General features: G+C 40.8%; 1 protein-coding gene across 4 annotated transcripts in view; it reads right to left on the minus strand.

The window, feature by feature from the left end:
* Nucleotides 1-1,369: 1,369 nt before the first annotated feature.
* The window catches only part of zgc:162472 (transcription factor TFIIIB component B'' homolog), a 16,186-nt gene continuing 1,123 nt past the window's right edge, over nucleotides 1,370-16,432 (minus strand). The window contains exons 2-29 of one of the 4 annotated variants that reach the window (XM_008276159.1): nucleotides 14,763-14,965; nucleotides 13,977-14,625; nucleotides 13,757-13,860; nucleotides 13,579-13,644; nucleotides 13,032-13,193; nucleotides 12,794-12,927; nucleotides 12,600-12,694; nucleotides 12,434-12,488; nucleotides 12,181-12,315; nucleotides 10,967-11,182; nucleotides 10,645-10,708; nucleotides 10,358-10,556; nucleotides 10,165-10,274; nucleotides 9,660-10,026; nucleotides 9,333-9,467; nucleotides 8,328-8,364; nucleotides 8,110-8,220; nucleotides 5,460-8,007; nucleotides 5,187-5,341; nucleotides 4,843-5,075; nucleotides 4,209-4,263; nucleotides 3,959-4,112; nucleotides 3,734-3,872; nucleotides 3,612-3,645; nucleotides 3,415-3,516; nucleotides 3,060-3,330; nucleotides 2,685-2,934; nucleotides 1,370-2,597 (exon numbers count right to left, since the gene is read on the minus strand). In XM_008276159.1, coding sequence (XP_008274381.1) covers nucleotides 2,481-2,597; nucleotides 2,685-2,934; nucleotides 3,060-3,330; nucleotides 3,415-3,516; nucleotides 3,612-3,645; nucleotides 3,734-3,872; nucleotides 3,959-4,112; nucleotides 4,209-4,263; nucleotides 4,843-5,075; nucleotides 5,187-5,341; nucleotides 5,460-8,007; nucleotides 8,110-8,220; nucleotides 8,328-8,364; nucleotides 9,333-9,467; nucleotides 9,660-10,026; nucleotides 10,165-10,274; nucleotides 10,358-10,556; nucleotides 10,645-10,708; nucleotides 10,967-11,182; nucleotides 12,181-12,315; nucleotides 12,434-12,488; nucleotides 12,600-12,694; nucleotides 12,794-12,927; nucleotides 13,032-13,193; nucleotides 13,579-13,644; nucleotides 13,757-13,860; nucleotides 13,977-14,625; nucleotides 14,763-14,959 — 6,894 coding nt within the window. In that variant the 5' untranslated portion in view covers nucleotides 14,960-14,965 and the 3' untranslated portion in view covers nucleotides 1,370-2,480. Of the gene's footprint in view, nucleotides 2,598-2,684; nucleotides 2,935-3,059; nucleotides 3,331-3,414; nucleotides 3,517-3,611; nucleotides 3,646-3,733; nucleotides 3,873-3,958; nucleotides 4,113-4,208; nucleotides 4,264-4,842; nucleotides 5,076-5,186; nucleotides 5,342-5,459; nucleotides 8,008-8,109; nucleotides 8,224-8,327; nucleotides 8,365-9,332; nucleotides 9,468-9,659; nucleotides 10,027-10,164; nucleotides 10,275-10,357; nucleotides 10,557-10,644; nucleotides 10,709-10,962; nucleotides 11,183-12,180; nucleotides 12,316-12,433; nucleotides 12,489-12,599; nucleotides 12,695-12,793; nucleotides 12,928-13,031; nucleotides 13,194-13,578; nucleotides 13,645-13,756; nucleotides 13,861-13,976; nucleotides 14,626-14,762; nucleotides 14,966-16,432 lie in introns of all 4 variants that reach the window. The other 3 variants (XM_008276158.1, XM_008276156.1, XM_008276157.1) reach the window with 3 other exon arrangements.

Consider the following 16,432-nt stretch of genomic DNA (forward strand, 5'->3'; position numbering starts at 1 on the left):
TCCACCCATCACTGGTGCAAAAGCTGTCTGAATAATCACACTCTCAATAAACTCTGCTGAAGCTGTGGTAAACAAGCTCAACTACACAATATCATCCTTCACCTACATTTAGAAGACAATAAAGTTTGTTATGTTCTTGCTGGCCTTCTCAAACTTTTCATTTTAGGTAGCTACATGACAGGCAGTGATGCCACAGCCCTGGTCACAAACTATAGTTGATTGCTTTTAAATTGGATGCTGCTGTTTTTGTCTTTATCCCTTGTTAGCAACGTCTTTACTGTCTAAAACAAAACTGAGGTTGTAAAGCTGCACCTTAGTATTTGTTTGAAATCAGCCAGTGGTTAGAACTTAGGGAGGACTTCACAAACTCAGAGATGGATGTAGAAATGCCACATCATCAACATTAAGTTAACTTCTGGTAAAAGTAGGTTTGTACAATTATGGAGAGAATTATTTTTTGTCCTTACAGTTAAAAGTAATTAAATCTAATTAAACAGCAACAAACGTTTCACAGACTGTTTGGTAGACAAAGCTGAAAGTGGCCTCAAGCAATCAACTGATTCTCCCTGAGCTGTGTTTGCTGTGAAGGGGAAGAGAGATTGTGCACATGAAGTTTGAGTGTAACTTGATGTAGTGGTTTTTAGTCCTCGGTAGACTTGAGTTCAATATGTATAAGTGAGGTTGACAGCAATGAATAAAACACTGATGGACACTTGATCTTTGTGAATTGTGAGGTGCAGCAGGAGCCAAGCAACATCAGCTACATGCAGCTGGTCATACAGCAAAAGATTTCTGCCAGAGAGGTTGGATGATGCTGGCTGAGTTTCAGGGAATTAATGTTCTCTGTCAGTATCCACAACTGCACCATATTCTTGCCTAACAGCAGTATCTGGATAGAAGTGTTTCAAATCTATGCAATGAACTCTTGTAAATAGTCATTTTGTTTTATCCAACTATCAAAATAGATGAATACGACAGTTCGTTGGACTATCTAATCAGCAATTTCCCTGAGGTTTCCACCAAGGGGATCAATAGTTCTATTCTATTCTATTCTATTCTATTCTATTCTATTCTATTCTAATCCTGTCACATCATACAGACTTTTCAGCAGAATTTTGTCATTTCTAGCTGTCCTTGTTTGGACAAGGAACAAGTGTTGAAACTTTAAGATGAGTTCAGTCATATTTAATCATGCAGTAGAAGGAATATTTTTTCATCCAGATTGTTAGAGGAGCCTTTGATGATTCTGGAAATGCCTTCATAGGAGTTAAGAGTTGTTAAGCAATCTTTTGGAAACATTCAGGGATCACCTGGTAAGGAAGCACAAAATGGAGCTCAGCAAATCACGATTTTGCATATGAGAATGTTCCAAGGTTTAAAAAGTCTCTTTTATGAAAGCAGTTTAGTTATTAAACAAATGTAACATAAATATTCTGTCACTTTACAACGTGACACAATCCCAAAACCAACATTGATCTTATGCAGAGAACAAGTTTCCTCAAATACCGCAAAGTAAACAAAGGTCTGAAAAAGAAAAAACACACCCACAGGTGATATATGAGAACATAAAGCTTCACAATTAAGATGTTTTTTCACTGGTAGCCTGTAAACTGAACCAAAATAAAAAAGTAGCAAAACAGACTGTACATGGAAGTTTCAGACTGTATGAAGAAATGGTGGAACAGAGTGCTTTATTGAGATTTTACAGAATTCCAAGTTTTACTTTTAATTATCCAACGAATCATTAAGGTAGAGAACACATGAAGTGCCTTTTTTCTCAAGTATCAAACATATTAATCTGAATGCTGCACAACTGTACAAGGTGCTCTGAACGCTCAACAGATCTACTATATACAGTTCAACAAAACATCTTAAGCTATGAGTACCTCTGCTCTGAACTGGATCCAGTTTACTGAATGAAATTCTACTTAATGTCTTTGCTGTCTAAATGAAAAGCCAATTTCAGGATATCCAAAGTTGCACAGCAGAGACATTTAAAAAATAATACACTGAAACGTACAACTGTACATAATGCTGAGTTACTGAGTTATATTTTTTCTTCTTGAGACCAACATTGGGGTCTGAAAATTGGACAAATATGGAAAAAACGCTTGCTATTGTACAATATTTACATTTTCACAGCTCGTTAATAAAAATGTTATGAAATGTGAGTGTTGCTGCCACTCCTTCAGTCAAACCAGTCACTCATCGATGTTTTGTTATCCAGGTGAAAAACGTTTCAGTATGTAATATTTGAACAAATGGCAATTTAGAAATGAATTTCGGCAAACTAAAAAAGTTCTGTACACATCCAAAGTGCTTGTAAAAGTGAAAATGCATTTGTCAGCATACTCCATAAAGCAGTACAGCTGCCAGACAAAAAATAAATTTTAGTTATAAATTAACTTTTACAGACATAACTTAACGACAACAATGCAAACCACCTGCAGGTTCCTCCCCTCCTTTCACCTCTCTGCTTTTTATTCCTCCTCCACTTCTGTAAAAATGTCACTTAAGAAGTACTGAGACACGCTGGTGGGCTCCTCCTCCTCTAAAGTGCTGCTTTCCATACAGTCACTTTCCTGAGAGGCTGAAGCCTGCAACAAACAACAAATGATCGACTCAGTGAGGGTGTGAAAATATCACTTAATCAAGACAGCTCGCACCTCCTGTATCTTCCTTACCTCAGCTGGACACTTTGACGAGCCTGGGGTTGGATCTGAGCTGTCGGGACGGTGGTCAGACATCTGCTGGATGCCCACGTCTGTTGGTGTTGGTGAAGTAGTAGATGTTGAATGGGCTTCCTTTCCCTGTGTCCAACTAGGCGTGGGAGCGACATCATGTGATGTGGAGGCTACGGGCTCTGGTGAGGATTGTTTTTCTGCTGTTTTTGGGGCAGTTCTAGAAAGGAATGGAGGGTAGTCTTTGGGTTTTCTGTCAGGTATTGGAAAACAGAAAAAAAAAACAAAAAAACATTTAATTATAACTGAAAAATTCCAACATTAACACTGAGTAAATGAATCTCATTTCAACACAGGATGTTTACTATTTTATCTCACCTTTTCCAACTACTTGTTCCACTACTCTGTTTAGTTTGTGCTCTTGAGCTGCTGTGGGGATCTTGACCACCTGTCAGAGTCTCTTTATCAGTGTCTACATCACTGCCACCTCCTTTATGTGGCTCAGGCTCATCAAAGGCTTTTGGCTGCACAGAATCCGCAGGATGCTCCGAGTCCTGTGTGGTGTTTGTTTGGGCGGGGACTGACTCTGCTACAAGGGTGTTTCTTGTTTGCTTCTTCCCTGAATTACTGGACTTGACCTGCGGTTTGGCTGGTTAAAGGAGAGACGGATACGAGATGAGAAGACGTGTCTAATTTGCTGAGAGCGCACGTAATGTGTTTGTCCTCTGCATACCTCTTCTTCCAGTAGCCATTAGTTTCTGCTTTACAGAGGCTACGTTTGTCTCATCATTGTCTGCAGTCTCTGGACTCTTTCCTGGCTGGACTGCAGTAGTTCCTGTTCCAACAATACACAAACTTTAAAATGAACTCTTCATAATATAACATTAAGTGTTCGTTTAAAAATGACATTGAATGAAGTGATTATTTTACCATGTGGATCCACTGGATTCTTGATGGTAGAACACTGGTGGGTGAGGAAAAGAATATGTGTCACAAATGAAGAAATTTTAATCACAATGCGGCCAGAAATAGTTTCTTGCAACTCCACTTACTGTAACTGCAGCTGGGTCTGGCCCGATATCTTTTCCATCGATGGGGCCCTTCACAGGACTCCCCTCTGCAGACATGATCGCAGGGGCACTAGCCAGAGGCCCATCTCCTGCTGCCACTAAACTCTCTCCACAAACGCTGCTGGGGGGGTGAATCAGGTCACAGAATCAGACACAAAGAAACAAAATAAAGTCTGGATGGCTAACTGATAAAGAGCGGACACTAACCTGGCCCGCTGGACTGATGCATCTGTTACAGGAAGATAAGAGAGGTGCTCAGCTGCACTGTTCCCCACTTCCCCTGATGAGGAAACCGGGATCTCAGTCAGAGAGAGGATGAAAAACGGCTCATCAGGATCTGAAGGCACCTGCACTGGCAGCACTGAGAGGCACAGCGAGAAAACAATATGAAAAATATATTGTTAAGTCTGTACCAAATCAAACAATGTGAGTCGAAGATAATCAGTGATTGACTTACTCCCTGAAAAAACTGGATAGCTCTGGATGCCTTCTGTACTTGGCGTTGATGCAATCTAGGAATGAGAATCGGTGGAAAACGTTTGAGGAATCGAAAAACATTTAAGAGCTTCTTGACTAATATTGAACAAAACTGAGTTGGTGTGTTTTTTTGGTATTATACATATTTATTCTCACACTGACACCACCTGCTGCTCCAGATGTGTTCATTTGAATTGTTTTTAAACTATTTGAATCCCAAAACACAAAGAGGATATCAGCCTAAAATAAAGTTTTCTTACAGTTCTGGTGGTTTTGTTATGATTGAATTTGTATCATTACCGTTTTAATTACTACTTCAACCATCTATTTAACATGTTTGGCTATTTCAAGTATTATAGAATGCTTTAAGCTAAAAATTTGAACATTTATGCTTAATTTTTTTTAAAGAAAATGCTGAACTTTTTGAAGAGTTCTCCTTGGACGTCTCTTCACAAACCCACTGACAACTGCAGAGGCCAACTTCTGGCTGCCATGATAAATAGATTTTTGCTCAGTATTATGAAAACTTTCCTGCATATCTAGTCAAGGGTTAGAGATATTACAATCACAAGTACTCAAAAGTTCCCACAGCACTGATTTAAAGTTTATCTTACCTGGGTAGAAGGTACATAATCTAGAGAGGCTCGAGGACCATCTGAAGGGGAGTCCTTTTCACTTTGTTGTTGCAGATAGCAGCCAACAGAAGAGCCTGCATCACTTGGAGTGGCGCTCTGGTTACTAAATTCATCAATAACTCCCTTAACTGATTCCTGCATGTCAGGTCTGAGTTCACACACAGATTTTGGATCAACAGAAGCAGCCACACTCTGTGAGCAACTGCCAGATTCTGTGGAAAAGACGAAGAAGAAGCATTTGTGAAAACCCAAGAGCTGTAGATTATAGCAATCTGCTAGACACTGATTAAGGTGAGAGAACTTTGTTTGAAAAAGTATCAAACCTGCTTCTGCTGGCATTGTGTTCTGTATTTTCCGGGGTTGTGAAGGACGACTGCTGCATGCCAGGTTGGGTTTGGGTTTGATAAGCCGACCTCTACGGATGTGATGAACTTTACTTAAGGGCTTAGAAGTGCCAGTCAACTCTGATTGATCAGTGCTTGAAGTGGGGAGAAACGCACTGTTACAAGAGAAACAGAGCTCCAAACAGAAATCAGTGTTTACATTGTCAGCTGCATTTGTGAGAGCTGATTGTAGACATAGAAGTGATGTCTTACCTTTGAACAGATGAGTCTCTGTCTGAACATATGGGGCTGGCAGCAGGAGCCAATACGGACATTTGTTCTGACTCTGTGGAGGCATCTTCTGAAAGCTGCACATCTGAAACTGCAGTTGGATCATTTGTTTGTTGAGCATTTGTCTCTGTAACTTCGCTAGACATGTCCAGCATGCCATCTTCTTGTGAAGTAGGATTAGCCTCCACTGGATCATTATTTGACAATTTGTCCTTTGTTGATTCCATTTTAGCTGTGGCTTGTTCACTATTTTTATATTCAGGAACTGACTCTGTCAACACAGATTGATTCTCAGCATCGGAAGATGTTGCCAAGGCCATACCATCCGAGGATGTAGCTTTAATATTTGTACTGTCCAGTAATTTGTCAGAATCCACAGGTCCAACTTCTATTGAAGTATGTCCTGCACTTAATGAACACTGTGCTGACGTCAAGTGCTTGTCATCTTTTTCTGTGAGGCTCTGATCCGTTTGTGCATTGTTATTGTCCGAAGGTTGTTTATCTGATGTTACATTTGAGGTGTTATCCGTTTGGCAGTGTTCTGAAAGTTTATTGATATTATCTGACTGAAGTTTTGTCGTTCTAGTGGATGATCCTAAATTGGGCTTGGGTGTCACTTTAGGAAACCGCCGCCTTCTTTGAGGAACATTTTTTTCCGAGGCCTCTGTGTTTGAAACTAATCCACATCCACTATCTGTCTTTTCATCTTCAGTTGAAGATAATTCCTGTGTGCATTTGTGAATAGAGCCTAATTCTGGTGATTGTACTGGAACTGAAGGAGAACCAGTACTTTTAATATGACTAGATTTTTCTGGAGGGGTGCTACTGCAACTTGGCTGCACTTCTACTTGTGCTGTTGTGTTGTCAGTGGAATCAGACGTAGAAACTGGGACGGGAGGTTTTTCCACAATCTGCATGAGTGTGACAGGGTCTTTTCTGGATTGCGGTTTAGATCGCACTGTTCTTGATGTCTGTGGCAGGTTTGGTTTTGGTTTTTGTAATCGACTCCTCCTCAATTGACAAGTCGATGCAGCTTCACCCCGACCTTTACTGACTGGTAGCTCTTCTATGGCAGGTTGGCCACTGTTTTCTTGGACTGGAGTTGAATCTACATCTGACCCTTGTTGAACTTGTGATTCTGTGACTGTTGAGTCAGTCGTCACCACAATATTACAACTACTTTCAGTTGTTCCAACACTTGTCAGATTTTCATTGGTGAACTCAGAAGTTGACTCAGTGCCTCTGGTTTCCTGCTCTTTACTGGGTTCAAACTGGGCTTGCTGGTTCTCTGAGGCAGTCTGATTGGACGCTGTGGCCCCTAAGTCTGCCTGAACAACAAGTCCAACAGATATGTTTTTCTCTTCATGTGTGGACAGTTCCTCTGCAGGTGTATGAGTAGAACCTAAATTCAATAAAGCAGGATCAGTGCTTTCACTTTGTTTTTCAAGAGAGGTGCTGCATGTTAGTTGTGGTTCCACCTCTGTTGTTTTGTTATGGAGGTCAAGGCTTGGAGTTGGACTTGAGTCTTTGTCTGCAGGCTCTTTTGTGGTTTGAAGTTTAGACTTTGCAGTTCTGGATGTTTGTGGTAGGTTTGGTTTTGGTTTGAATTTTTGTAATCGACCCCTTCTCGTCTGGCAGGTTGTTGGGACTACAGTCTCTTCCTTTTGTTTTTCAGATAAATCTTCTGGAGGGGAAACACGTGAAGGTTTGTTGCTGCTCTTTGGAACTGATACTAAATCGGTGTGCGACCCTTTTTCAACCTCTGTGACTGCTGAGTCAGACGTCGCAGGAGTATTAAAACCAGCCTCAGCTGTTCCAACACAAGATTTAAGTTTTTCATCTGTGGACTCAGATGTTGACTTTGTGTCTCTGGTAGACTGATCCCTACTGGGCTCAAACTGGGATTCAGAAAAGCAGTGACTCTGAATTTCTGAGGAATTGTGATCTGACATTGCTGCATCTGATTCTATCTGGTCAACAAACTTCGGAGTGCCAGATGGCTCTTCTGTCAGAATGACTTCAGTACTGGACATGCTATCCTTTAATAATCCTGGAGCACAGTCTGATGTCTTTGGCGTTGTTTCTTCCTCGACTGATAGTGTCTCAGTGGCTTGAGAAACGCTTGGAGCAACCGACTGGCTCTCTTCAGCTGTCCTTACTGTTGATGTCTCTGGTCGGGATTTTGGCTGAGCAATCCTTGAGGTTTGGCCAAGGTTAGGTTTGGGTTTCACTTTAGATAAGCGTCCCCTCTTGGTTTGTGGAGAACTTATATTTGAGATTTCTGACTGAGGGGCAGGATCCATATCACAAACTGTCTTCTGTTCCCCGAACATCTGATCACTGGTTGTAATAACAGGCATGTCTCCACTGCCTTGTAGTTCCACAGTAGAAACAGTTTGTGATGTTTCTTCTTGACTAAAAGCTGCAGACACAGAAGGAGTGATGCTTTCCTCTTGTGCAGGAAGGTTTAATTTAGTCTGTCCTTCAAGGCGGCTGGTTTCATTCACAGCAGCTGATGATGTACCTGCAACTGAACATATTGACACATTATACATTTGCTGTCATTCATTCATTCTTAACAGGTAAAGTGCTACTCTTAAATAAGGAATCTTGTGGTATTTAGGTCGCTAACCTGCTGTGTGATCTTGCAAGACTGTTTGATTTGGTGCTGACTGAGGGATGTGAGCCAGGTTACCGATGGTCAACAGGGTCTGAGCAGCCTCATTGTAGCTCTCATCCTCAGCTACTGAAATAAGAAGACACCCAAAAAATAGTGTACTCTGAAGCTATTCAACGGTTTAATCAAACAACAATTTGCCAAAAGTGACTCAGAAAACTTCTTCAGCATACCTTCTGTGTGTTCTGAAGAAAGGAAGTCTATAACATCCTGCAAGCAAACAGACATTGTGTTACATCAAAGGCTGCTCTTATAAGCTACATTAGTTGACAAAAGAGGAAGTATGTAAAACTCATGTATTACAGTAGCCCCAGTTACGTGTCTGTATCATTTACCTCTTACATCTCAGTAACCTGATTATATCTGAACACAACAGGGTTGCTCTGATTTCATCCAGCCTCGTAAATTACGGAATACCAAGACTGAATTAATCATTGTTCAAATTATCACTTCCTGGTTTATTTTTCATTTGAAATGTGCCAAAACTAAGCTTGAAATAATGCAAAGTCTCAATAAGATTGAGTCATACGTGCACTAGGGTTGCACGATTATGACCAAAATGATAATCAGACTTATTCATTGATTTAGTGGCAACATATTTTCGTTGCAATTTCACATGTAAATAATAAAGCACTGGTTTTACTTCCATGCTGTGGTGTATTTATACTAATGTGCAAATCTTTGCATCAAAATATGACTTTTAATCAAGTTCTTTTTTCTTTTTTTTTTACCTGAATTTAGAGCCTCAGAAACAAAATATAATTAAAATTATACTTAAAACATCTCATTTGGTTTATATCTGCTTACTGATAAACCCTAAAAATTACAAATGTTCCTTAAATGCCTCACATGCAGGCCACAGTGACCAAAAGTTACTTTGAAAAGAGTGAAACATATCGTTCTCGTGTCAGATTTACTCACGTTGAAGTGATGTTATCTACATAAAGCATTTTCTTTGTACTTTTCTATGTGCAGAGCAAGCATTTACATGTTGATCATTTACTGACAAACAAACTGCAAGAAAATAAGATTGCACTTTATCAATGTCGGCCCTGTTTTAAATAAAACTCAGTCAGATCTTTACAATTAGATCTCAGAAAACAGATCACAATAATATGTGTAACTGGGGATAATGATTTACATTGACTTGTACTACATTTTAGGCATAGGTCACTTACAACCAGCAGGTCCAACTGGTGTTCACATGGTTCAGCTGTGCCTGCCTCATGTTGTGCCTGCTCACAAGAGGAATCAGGGCACAGTGCATCTTGGGAAATGCCCAACACATCAGGCATACTGGCCAAGATATCAAGCTGATTGTGGGATGGTGGAGGGGAGGAGGGAGGGGGAGTCAGAGTGGAGGGTTTGAAATATGAAATGTAAAAAAACATGCACAAAGAAAAAACGATGCAAAACACAAACATGCTTACTGTGAAACTCATGTAAAAAGAAAATTAATGAGTGGTGTGTCTTTGTGTAACATATTAGGAAACCGTTTCTCATACCTCCACCATAGATTCATCCACTTCTGAGATCCCAGGTTGAGAGGCGTTCAGGTTGGCAGGCACAAATATGGGAGCGTGGCCGTCTCTACTGGAGCCACATCCAAGCTGATCCTCCTCCACGTCTTCATCCTCATCACTGAAATCTGACTGAGAGGCCCTGAGCATGACGAGTTTGGGCTTTTTAGACTTTGGGGTTGATTCTGGCTTTGATGATCTCCGCCTCTTGGCCGGGCATTTGGGTTTAGGTTTGGCAGAAGAAGCAGCGGACCCCACTGGTGAGGCAGCAGTGGTTTCAGAAGCAGAGGAGTGTGCCTCCTCTTTGGCAGGGTACGTCAAGGGCTTGGTGGGTTTGGGCACTCGGCCGTATCTACAAAACAAAATTACACACAGATGAAGACAAGTAAGACACGAAATGGTTCTTTTGGGAATGAGGAAAAAATATTTCAGTGTCTTCAGGGTTTTTTTTAGTTTTTTTTTTAGTGTCTTAAGACAGGAATTCTTGTACCTGGTAGGCTGTGGAGGTTTAACAGCGACATCTTCTTCTTCAGAGGAAATGTCATCACTGGCAGACTTCTTGCTTTTGGCCTGGCTTGAAGGTGACGCATCTTTGTTTACCTAAAATGTTAGCGTAGCTTTCAGTTAGGCAAAGACTGAATGTGTACAAAGATTTGACAGCTCTGAACTGAAAATGAACCAACCTGCTCTGCGGTGGCTCCATCACTCACGCATTCGTCCCCTTTTTCTGTAGCAGGATCTTTGGCCGTTGTGGAAGGTGGAAGCTTTTTACCCCACTTCCGGCCCAAAGGCAGCAGTGGTTTCGGTGCTCTGCCTCGTGAGAGTTTGGCTGGCTTGATAGTGGTGTCCTTGGCTGAATTTACATTTTGAGACTTTTCAGACCTGAATATTAGGACAAAAGAGGGAATTATAACATTATTGAAAATGCACAAAACACTTTGGTTAAAACAACATTTTCAAAGTTTCTTACATGTCTGGACTTGTGTGGTCTTCAGGAAGTGCCGCCTCAGCGTCTTCAGGTATGCCGGCCTCACCTGAGGATAGAATGTAAACCAACATGAAGCAGCAGTCACCGAGAGTCAAACGCAGGAAGAAACTGGGATAACTTTAAGGAATAAAGGATCAATGGAGAACTTTAAATATGGCATGCCTCGATCCTTTATTTTCTAGAAGTCAAGAAACCAGCTAGGCAAAGCAAAAAAGCAGTGGCCACAGACTGACACACCTTCAGGTCTTATGACAATCAAAGAAAACTTCATAAAATAACTGAACTGCGCTCATTGCTCGTTCACCTGTTTTGTTTTTCTTTTCATTTGGTTCTTCAGCCAAGGCGTCTTTCTTTCTTTTGCATTTTCTCTTCGGCTCAGAAGCAGGGACTCCTCCCTCATTACAGAGGTCCTCGTTCTCTTTCTCTCCTTCCTCCTCTGCCTCCAAGTCCGGAACTTGATTCTCATCTTCTTCTTCATCTCCCTCCTCCACATCACTCAGCTTCCGTGCTGATTTTTTGGCTGTAGAGAGAATTACAACACAAGGACTTTTTAATTTTTGAGATGAACTAAAGGCCTTTCTGCGCCTTCCTGTTCACAAGGGTCCACATGATGTATATTTCTACGTCCACGCAAGTCTGCAAGGGTACACGCAAACCCTTCTGTAGATATCCATGTGCAGCTCAAAATTTATGACAAAGCAGATGGTACACACTGTAAAAGCGCTGACTGTGCATGCGCCATGAAAACAAAATGCATGTTTGTTTTGAGGAGAGGTTGTTTAAAGAGAACTGCTCTTAGAAACATCTTTTAATTCATCAATAAAGCAACAGTAGGCAAAAATCTGGAGACGTCAAAAAGAAAAAAGCCAGAATTCGAAAATATGCAGCACTCCTCCTGCAGCTTTCCCCTCTCCCATGGCTGTTTTGAGACCGACCCAACGAGCGTGTGCTTCAAATGTGCAAAGATAGCCAAGCGAAAAGTCAACATGAATCTGCAGCTTCACCTCTGATTCAAACCAAAGTGAAAGTCCTCCATCCAACCCATAACATCCCATCTCAACCTTGCTGCTGCTTGTACTGTCTCTGCTTGTGGTGAAAATGCCTACGATCAGCTAAAATCTCTCATCAAAGGTAAGATTCTCTAAAGTCTGAAAACAGAGCAAGTAGGCAGTTCAGAACCTAGATTCCTCTCAGACCACTTGAACTGCAATAAGTTGAAATGTCAGTATGGATTTTTTTTACAATGAAGACAAACAATATTGCCTATCCCAGCTTTAAAACAGTTAAATCTAAAGTGGTCGCTGCCAGACTTTGGAAGTGCTTCAATTTGTACAGTCTTTTCAACCACAAAACACAATAAAATGCATTTTCACCATATGGAACCTTAAATGTCTGTATTGGTCAGTACACAATGTACTGGCCTTGAGGGAAATCTGTTTCCTGGACAAACATTAAGTTATAAACAATGAACTCCTCTCTGAGTATTATCAAGGGAATAAAGCATGGAGAGACAGTCACCTTTTGTCTTCCTCTTGCGCTTCTTGGGGGAGTTCTTCTCAGCAAGTGACTTGAGTTTCTTTCTGCTTTTCTGAAATTCTAAAATTTTCTCTAGCAGCTTGGAGAAATATTCTATGTCCAGTCTGCGCCTCTCTCCTACAAAACAGTCGTCAGTGAATGTAACATCAAGAAATTCACAACATTCATTTGGAATATTAATAAAATATTGTATTTTTTTTAACCAGCTGAACATAAGATTCTACTGAAGACTCACTGAAAGCTTTGTCAATCCTCCAGGAATTCTCTCGCTCTTCTTTTTTGAATTTGTTCTGAAAGTTCAAATCAATGCAGTTAAAATAAACATCTTTTGTGTCTTTCATGCAATTGTTTCTTCATTATCATGTTCTGTAAATACATGCGTATCTGTACTTTTCACAGACCTTTATTTCTGATCGAGCTCTGTGTGGAAACAGTTGACAAATCATGGAGAAGTCTGTCCCCACCATGCTAACTGCCAGGAAGAACATATCCGTCTCTGCAAACCAAAGTAAAAACAAAAAAGCATCCAAGCAAGATGTTAGATTTCAAGATTCAAGATTTCAAGTATCTGCATCTATTATCATGATTGGTTTACCTTCACTGGACCATGGTTTCGAATAGGTTCCTTTCCTGAAACTTGAGTAAGTTGTGGTGGAACCGCGCTCAAAGATGGGGTCTCGATTCTCTGCTGGGTTCGGCCCTTTAGCTCGCTGGACTTCCACTGTTAAGCTGAGACACAGGTGAAGGGATATGAGTCACCATTTCCAATGTGACAATAACATGTTTTCATTAAGAGGAAACAAAAATCACATGGCCTCCAAAGCTCCACTGACCTCTCCTCATCAATGATCAGCGAGCCATCTTCTGCTACTTTGACCTGAGGAACCATAAGTGCTTCTTCTTGGTCTTCATCTGCTGCCTCCTCCTCCTCATCGTCCTCCCTTGAGTTTGCCGTGTCGGGGAGCACTTCAGGTTCCTGTGCTCGCTCCGGAGACCTTCAGGGACAGCAGTGCAAACATTAGACCGAAGGAAGAGGGTTGGTATACAAGTAACGTGTACATCTCATTATGTCAAATCAAATTTTCACTGCCAATTGTTTCTTCTTCTTCTTTTTTTTTTTTTTTTTTTTTAATGGTACATGTTTTGCTTTGAAGAAAATACAAGTCATATCATTAAACTGCTTCAATTACTTTGTATGAATCACTTAAATTTCCTGTTTTTTCACTATTCAATGTTGACCTTTTTTCTATATTTTTTGGCTATCTTCATTTTTTCAGGGGAGATTTCCAAACAAAATCAAGTCAACAAAATGTAACTAAAATGTAAAACTGCAAACAAGTTAATGGCTATGATGGTAAAACTACGACATGCTAAACTTACGCTTCTCTTCCTGGTGAAGGTGGGATCACAGTCTCATTATCTGGAGCTGAGTCCTCAATACTAGATCTGAAAAAGAAAAGCAAAGTCTTGTTTATCAATTAAGATCTGTGATAATCAGTACAAAGCATCAACTCTGGAGGGAAGAATTAAACATGACATAAGCTTGCTAAATACTTACGTCATGGGGTTGGATGTTGGAAGATAACGGATAAGGTCCCTCATGGTCATTTTGGCAGGATCTAAAGTGAATTCCTTTGGAAGCGCCTTAGCTTTCTTGAGTTTCTGAAACATCGAATGACACCACTCCTTTCAGTGAATACATCATATTATAGGTTAATCATAAATAAGATATTAAACTTAGAAGACATGGATTTACATGGACAATAATCTGAGCTCACCTTTTCTTTGCGCCTCTCCTGTCTGAGCAGCTCTCTGAGCTTCTGGGCCTTTACAAGCCTCTGTAAGTCCGATGGGCCATTTAGGAGTCTGCTCAGGGAGTAGGCCGACTGTGTCAGCGAAAGCACATTCTTAGATGATACAAGAGTCTTGGCTTTCTCTGATATTTCAATAGCTTCTTTGTCTGGCAGAGAGGGTGGTACTTTATCTGGTGGTCTGGGAGGAACTTCTCTGACCTGAGTGGTGGAAATGTTTCCTAATTGTTTGCTACTGTCTGCTGGCAGATGGGTTTGTTCTAGCGAGTCCTCAGCTGCAGGAACATCCAAAGGTCCTAAAGCACTGGGAGAAATGGTGGTGGCTTTAGACTGTATTTTGAGCTGCTTGGTCTCTTCTGAAGGCCTTCTTCTCCTTGGGGACTGGAATCCCTGAGGGGCTGCTGAAGTTCCAGGTGGGCTAGATGTTGTTGGCTTGTCAAGATTTGAGCCAGAGCCTTCGACACGAGCTTCAGAGACTGCCTTGACAGGTGACTTTGGTGTCCGAGAGAGAGTGGCGGGGCGTCCAGGGGCCACTTTGGGCTTGATGGAAAACCGCTTCCTTCTCTGGACGGCTGCTGAGGAGCTGGTACCTTCCCCATTTGGATCATTGCCATCCCTAAACCACAGTAAAAAAAAAAAAAAAAAAGAAAAGAAAAAAAAAGGTATAAAACATTTAGGTTGACATAACAAAAGCAGCAGCAATGGCTTCGAAAAAAATGGGAAGCAACTTTTTGTTTGTTTTTTTCCACTGACCCTGAAGCTGGAGCTTTTTCTGGCAAGGTCACTTCAGACTTGTTGTCTGTCACAGCTGCAGCGCTGCTGCTCTCACTGGCATCTCTTGGAGTCTCGCTGGTCTCCTGGGTTGCTGAGGGGGCTTCCTGAGGTGCTGCTGCTGTTCTCCCTGCCGTACCGACGTTGGGACGCACACTAAATCTGGACCGGCGAAACATTTTGACCTGAAAACACACAAGAAGTCAAAGCTGCATCAGTATTCCAACAGAAAACCTTTAAGACCTGCTAAATCTGTGAACCTGTGATATTGTGGAAAAACGGCTACATCATGTCCCACATGTTTTACTTTAGACAACTGAAAAACGTGGACGGATTTTACTGCATCTGTAATTTAACCACTTTTCCGTCACAAAGATCTTTGCGGAACAGTATTTGCTGGCTAGAATACAAGACCAAAACACAAAAATCTTCTTCCTGGATGCAGTTTGGATGTTATTTACCTCTGCCTTGGCAGTTTCAGTGTGTTAGCCCCTAAATAGAAAAAGTAAGTGGCTTACTAAATTCTTGTCTTAACACAAAATGTCATACATAGATACTACAGTGTAACTGATGATCACATCCTCACCGACACACAATTGATCTTCTCTGCCTACAATCAAAATGTTGTAATGTCAACTGACTGTCAGCTTAAATTGTGTAAACTGAGATATACTGTTGAGTGATATGATGTTATGTGCTTTCCAGGATCACAATTGAAACAGATTCTATCCGTTTGGCCAGATAACCCATGTAGCCCATTGAGTTTAAAGTTAATAAACATTTAGATTATTTGAAATTTTATTTTATCGCTATCCTTCTGTCCACCCCCATCAGGAACAAATACAGGACTGGGGACGACAGGGCTTTTTCCATCGCCACTCCAACCCTCCTGAACTCACTCCCCATAAGCATCAGAGAATCCTCCTCACTCTCTATTTAAGAAATCCATAAAGACACATCTTTTCAACACTGCCTACAACTCATAATTCTCCTTTTTCTTTATGCTCCTTTCCCATTATGTTTTATTTACTAATTAGTTTTGTTTGCTTGCTTGTTTTGTTGTTACCTTTTAGTAAAGCATCTTTGAGTATCTTGAAAAGCACTATATAAGTATTATGTATTATCATCATTATTAATATTATTTGCAAAAAAAACCCAATCTATCTGATTCTAGCTGATTAAATAAATTAACTAAAAATAAATAAATAAATAAATAAATGCAGTATTTTGATGCAGCCATCTGTTTTTATCTTTAATCACTTTGTGGTCCTGAGCAATGTCCCGCCTATGACGCTGTCTAATTGGTTATATGTCGCATGAACAGGTCGTCATCACTGACGGATAAATGTTGAAAAGTTTCCTCTTAATAAACGTAACGCCACAAAGGGACTTCAGCCAAGTTTTGCACTGGACTTTCTTTTCCTCTAAATTTTGACACAGACTTCATTATTATGTGTAATATTTCATTTTCACATGCAAAATTTACTTTAGCTTATTTGTATGTTCAGCAGTGTTTCATGCTTGTGTTTTATTGGGGCAGTGGTGAAGGCTTTGAACTACTGATCAGCAGGTCGGGGTTTCAATCCCAGCACCACCGAGGAGCCACTACTGGGCCCTTGAGCAAGGCCCATGAACCCGTTTGCTCCACAGAC

Source organism: Stegastes partitus, unplaced genomic scaffold, assembly GCF_000690725.1.
Source record: "Stegastes partitus isolate 25-593 unplaced genomic scaffold, Stegastes_partitus-1.0.2 Scaffold66, whole genome shotgun sequence".
NCBI classification, from domain to species: Eukaryota; Metazoa; Chordata; class Actinopteri; family Pomacentridae; genus Stegastes; species Stegastes partitus.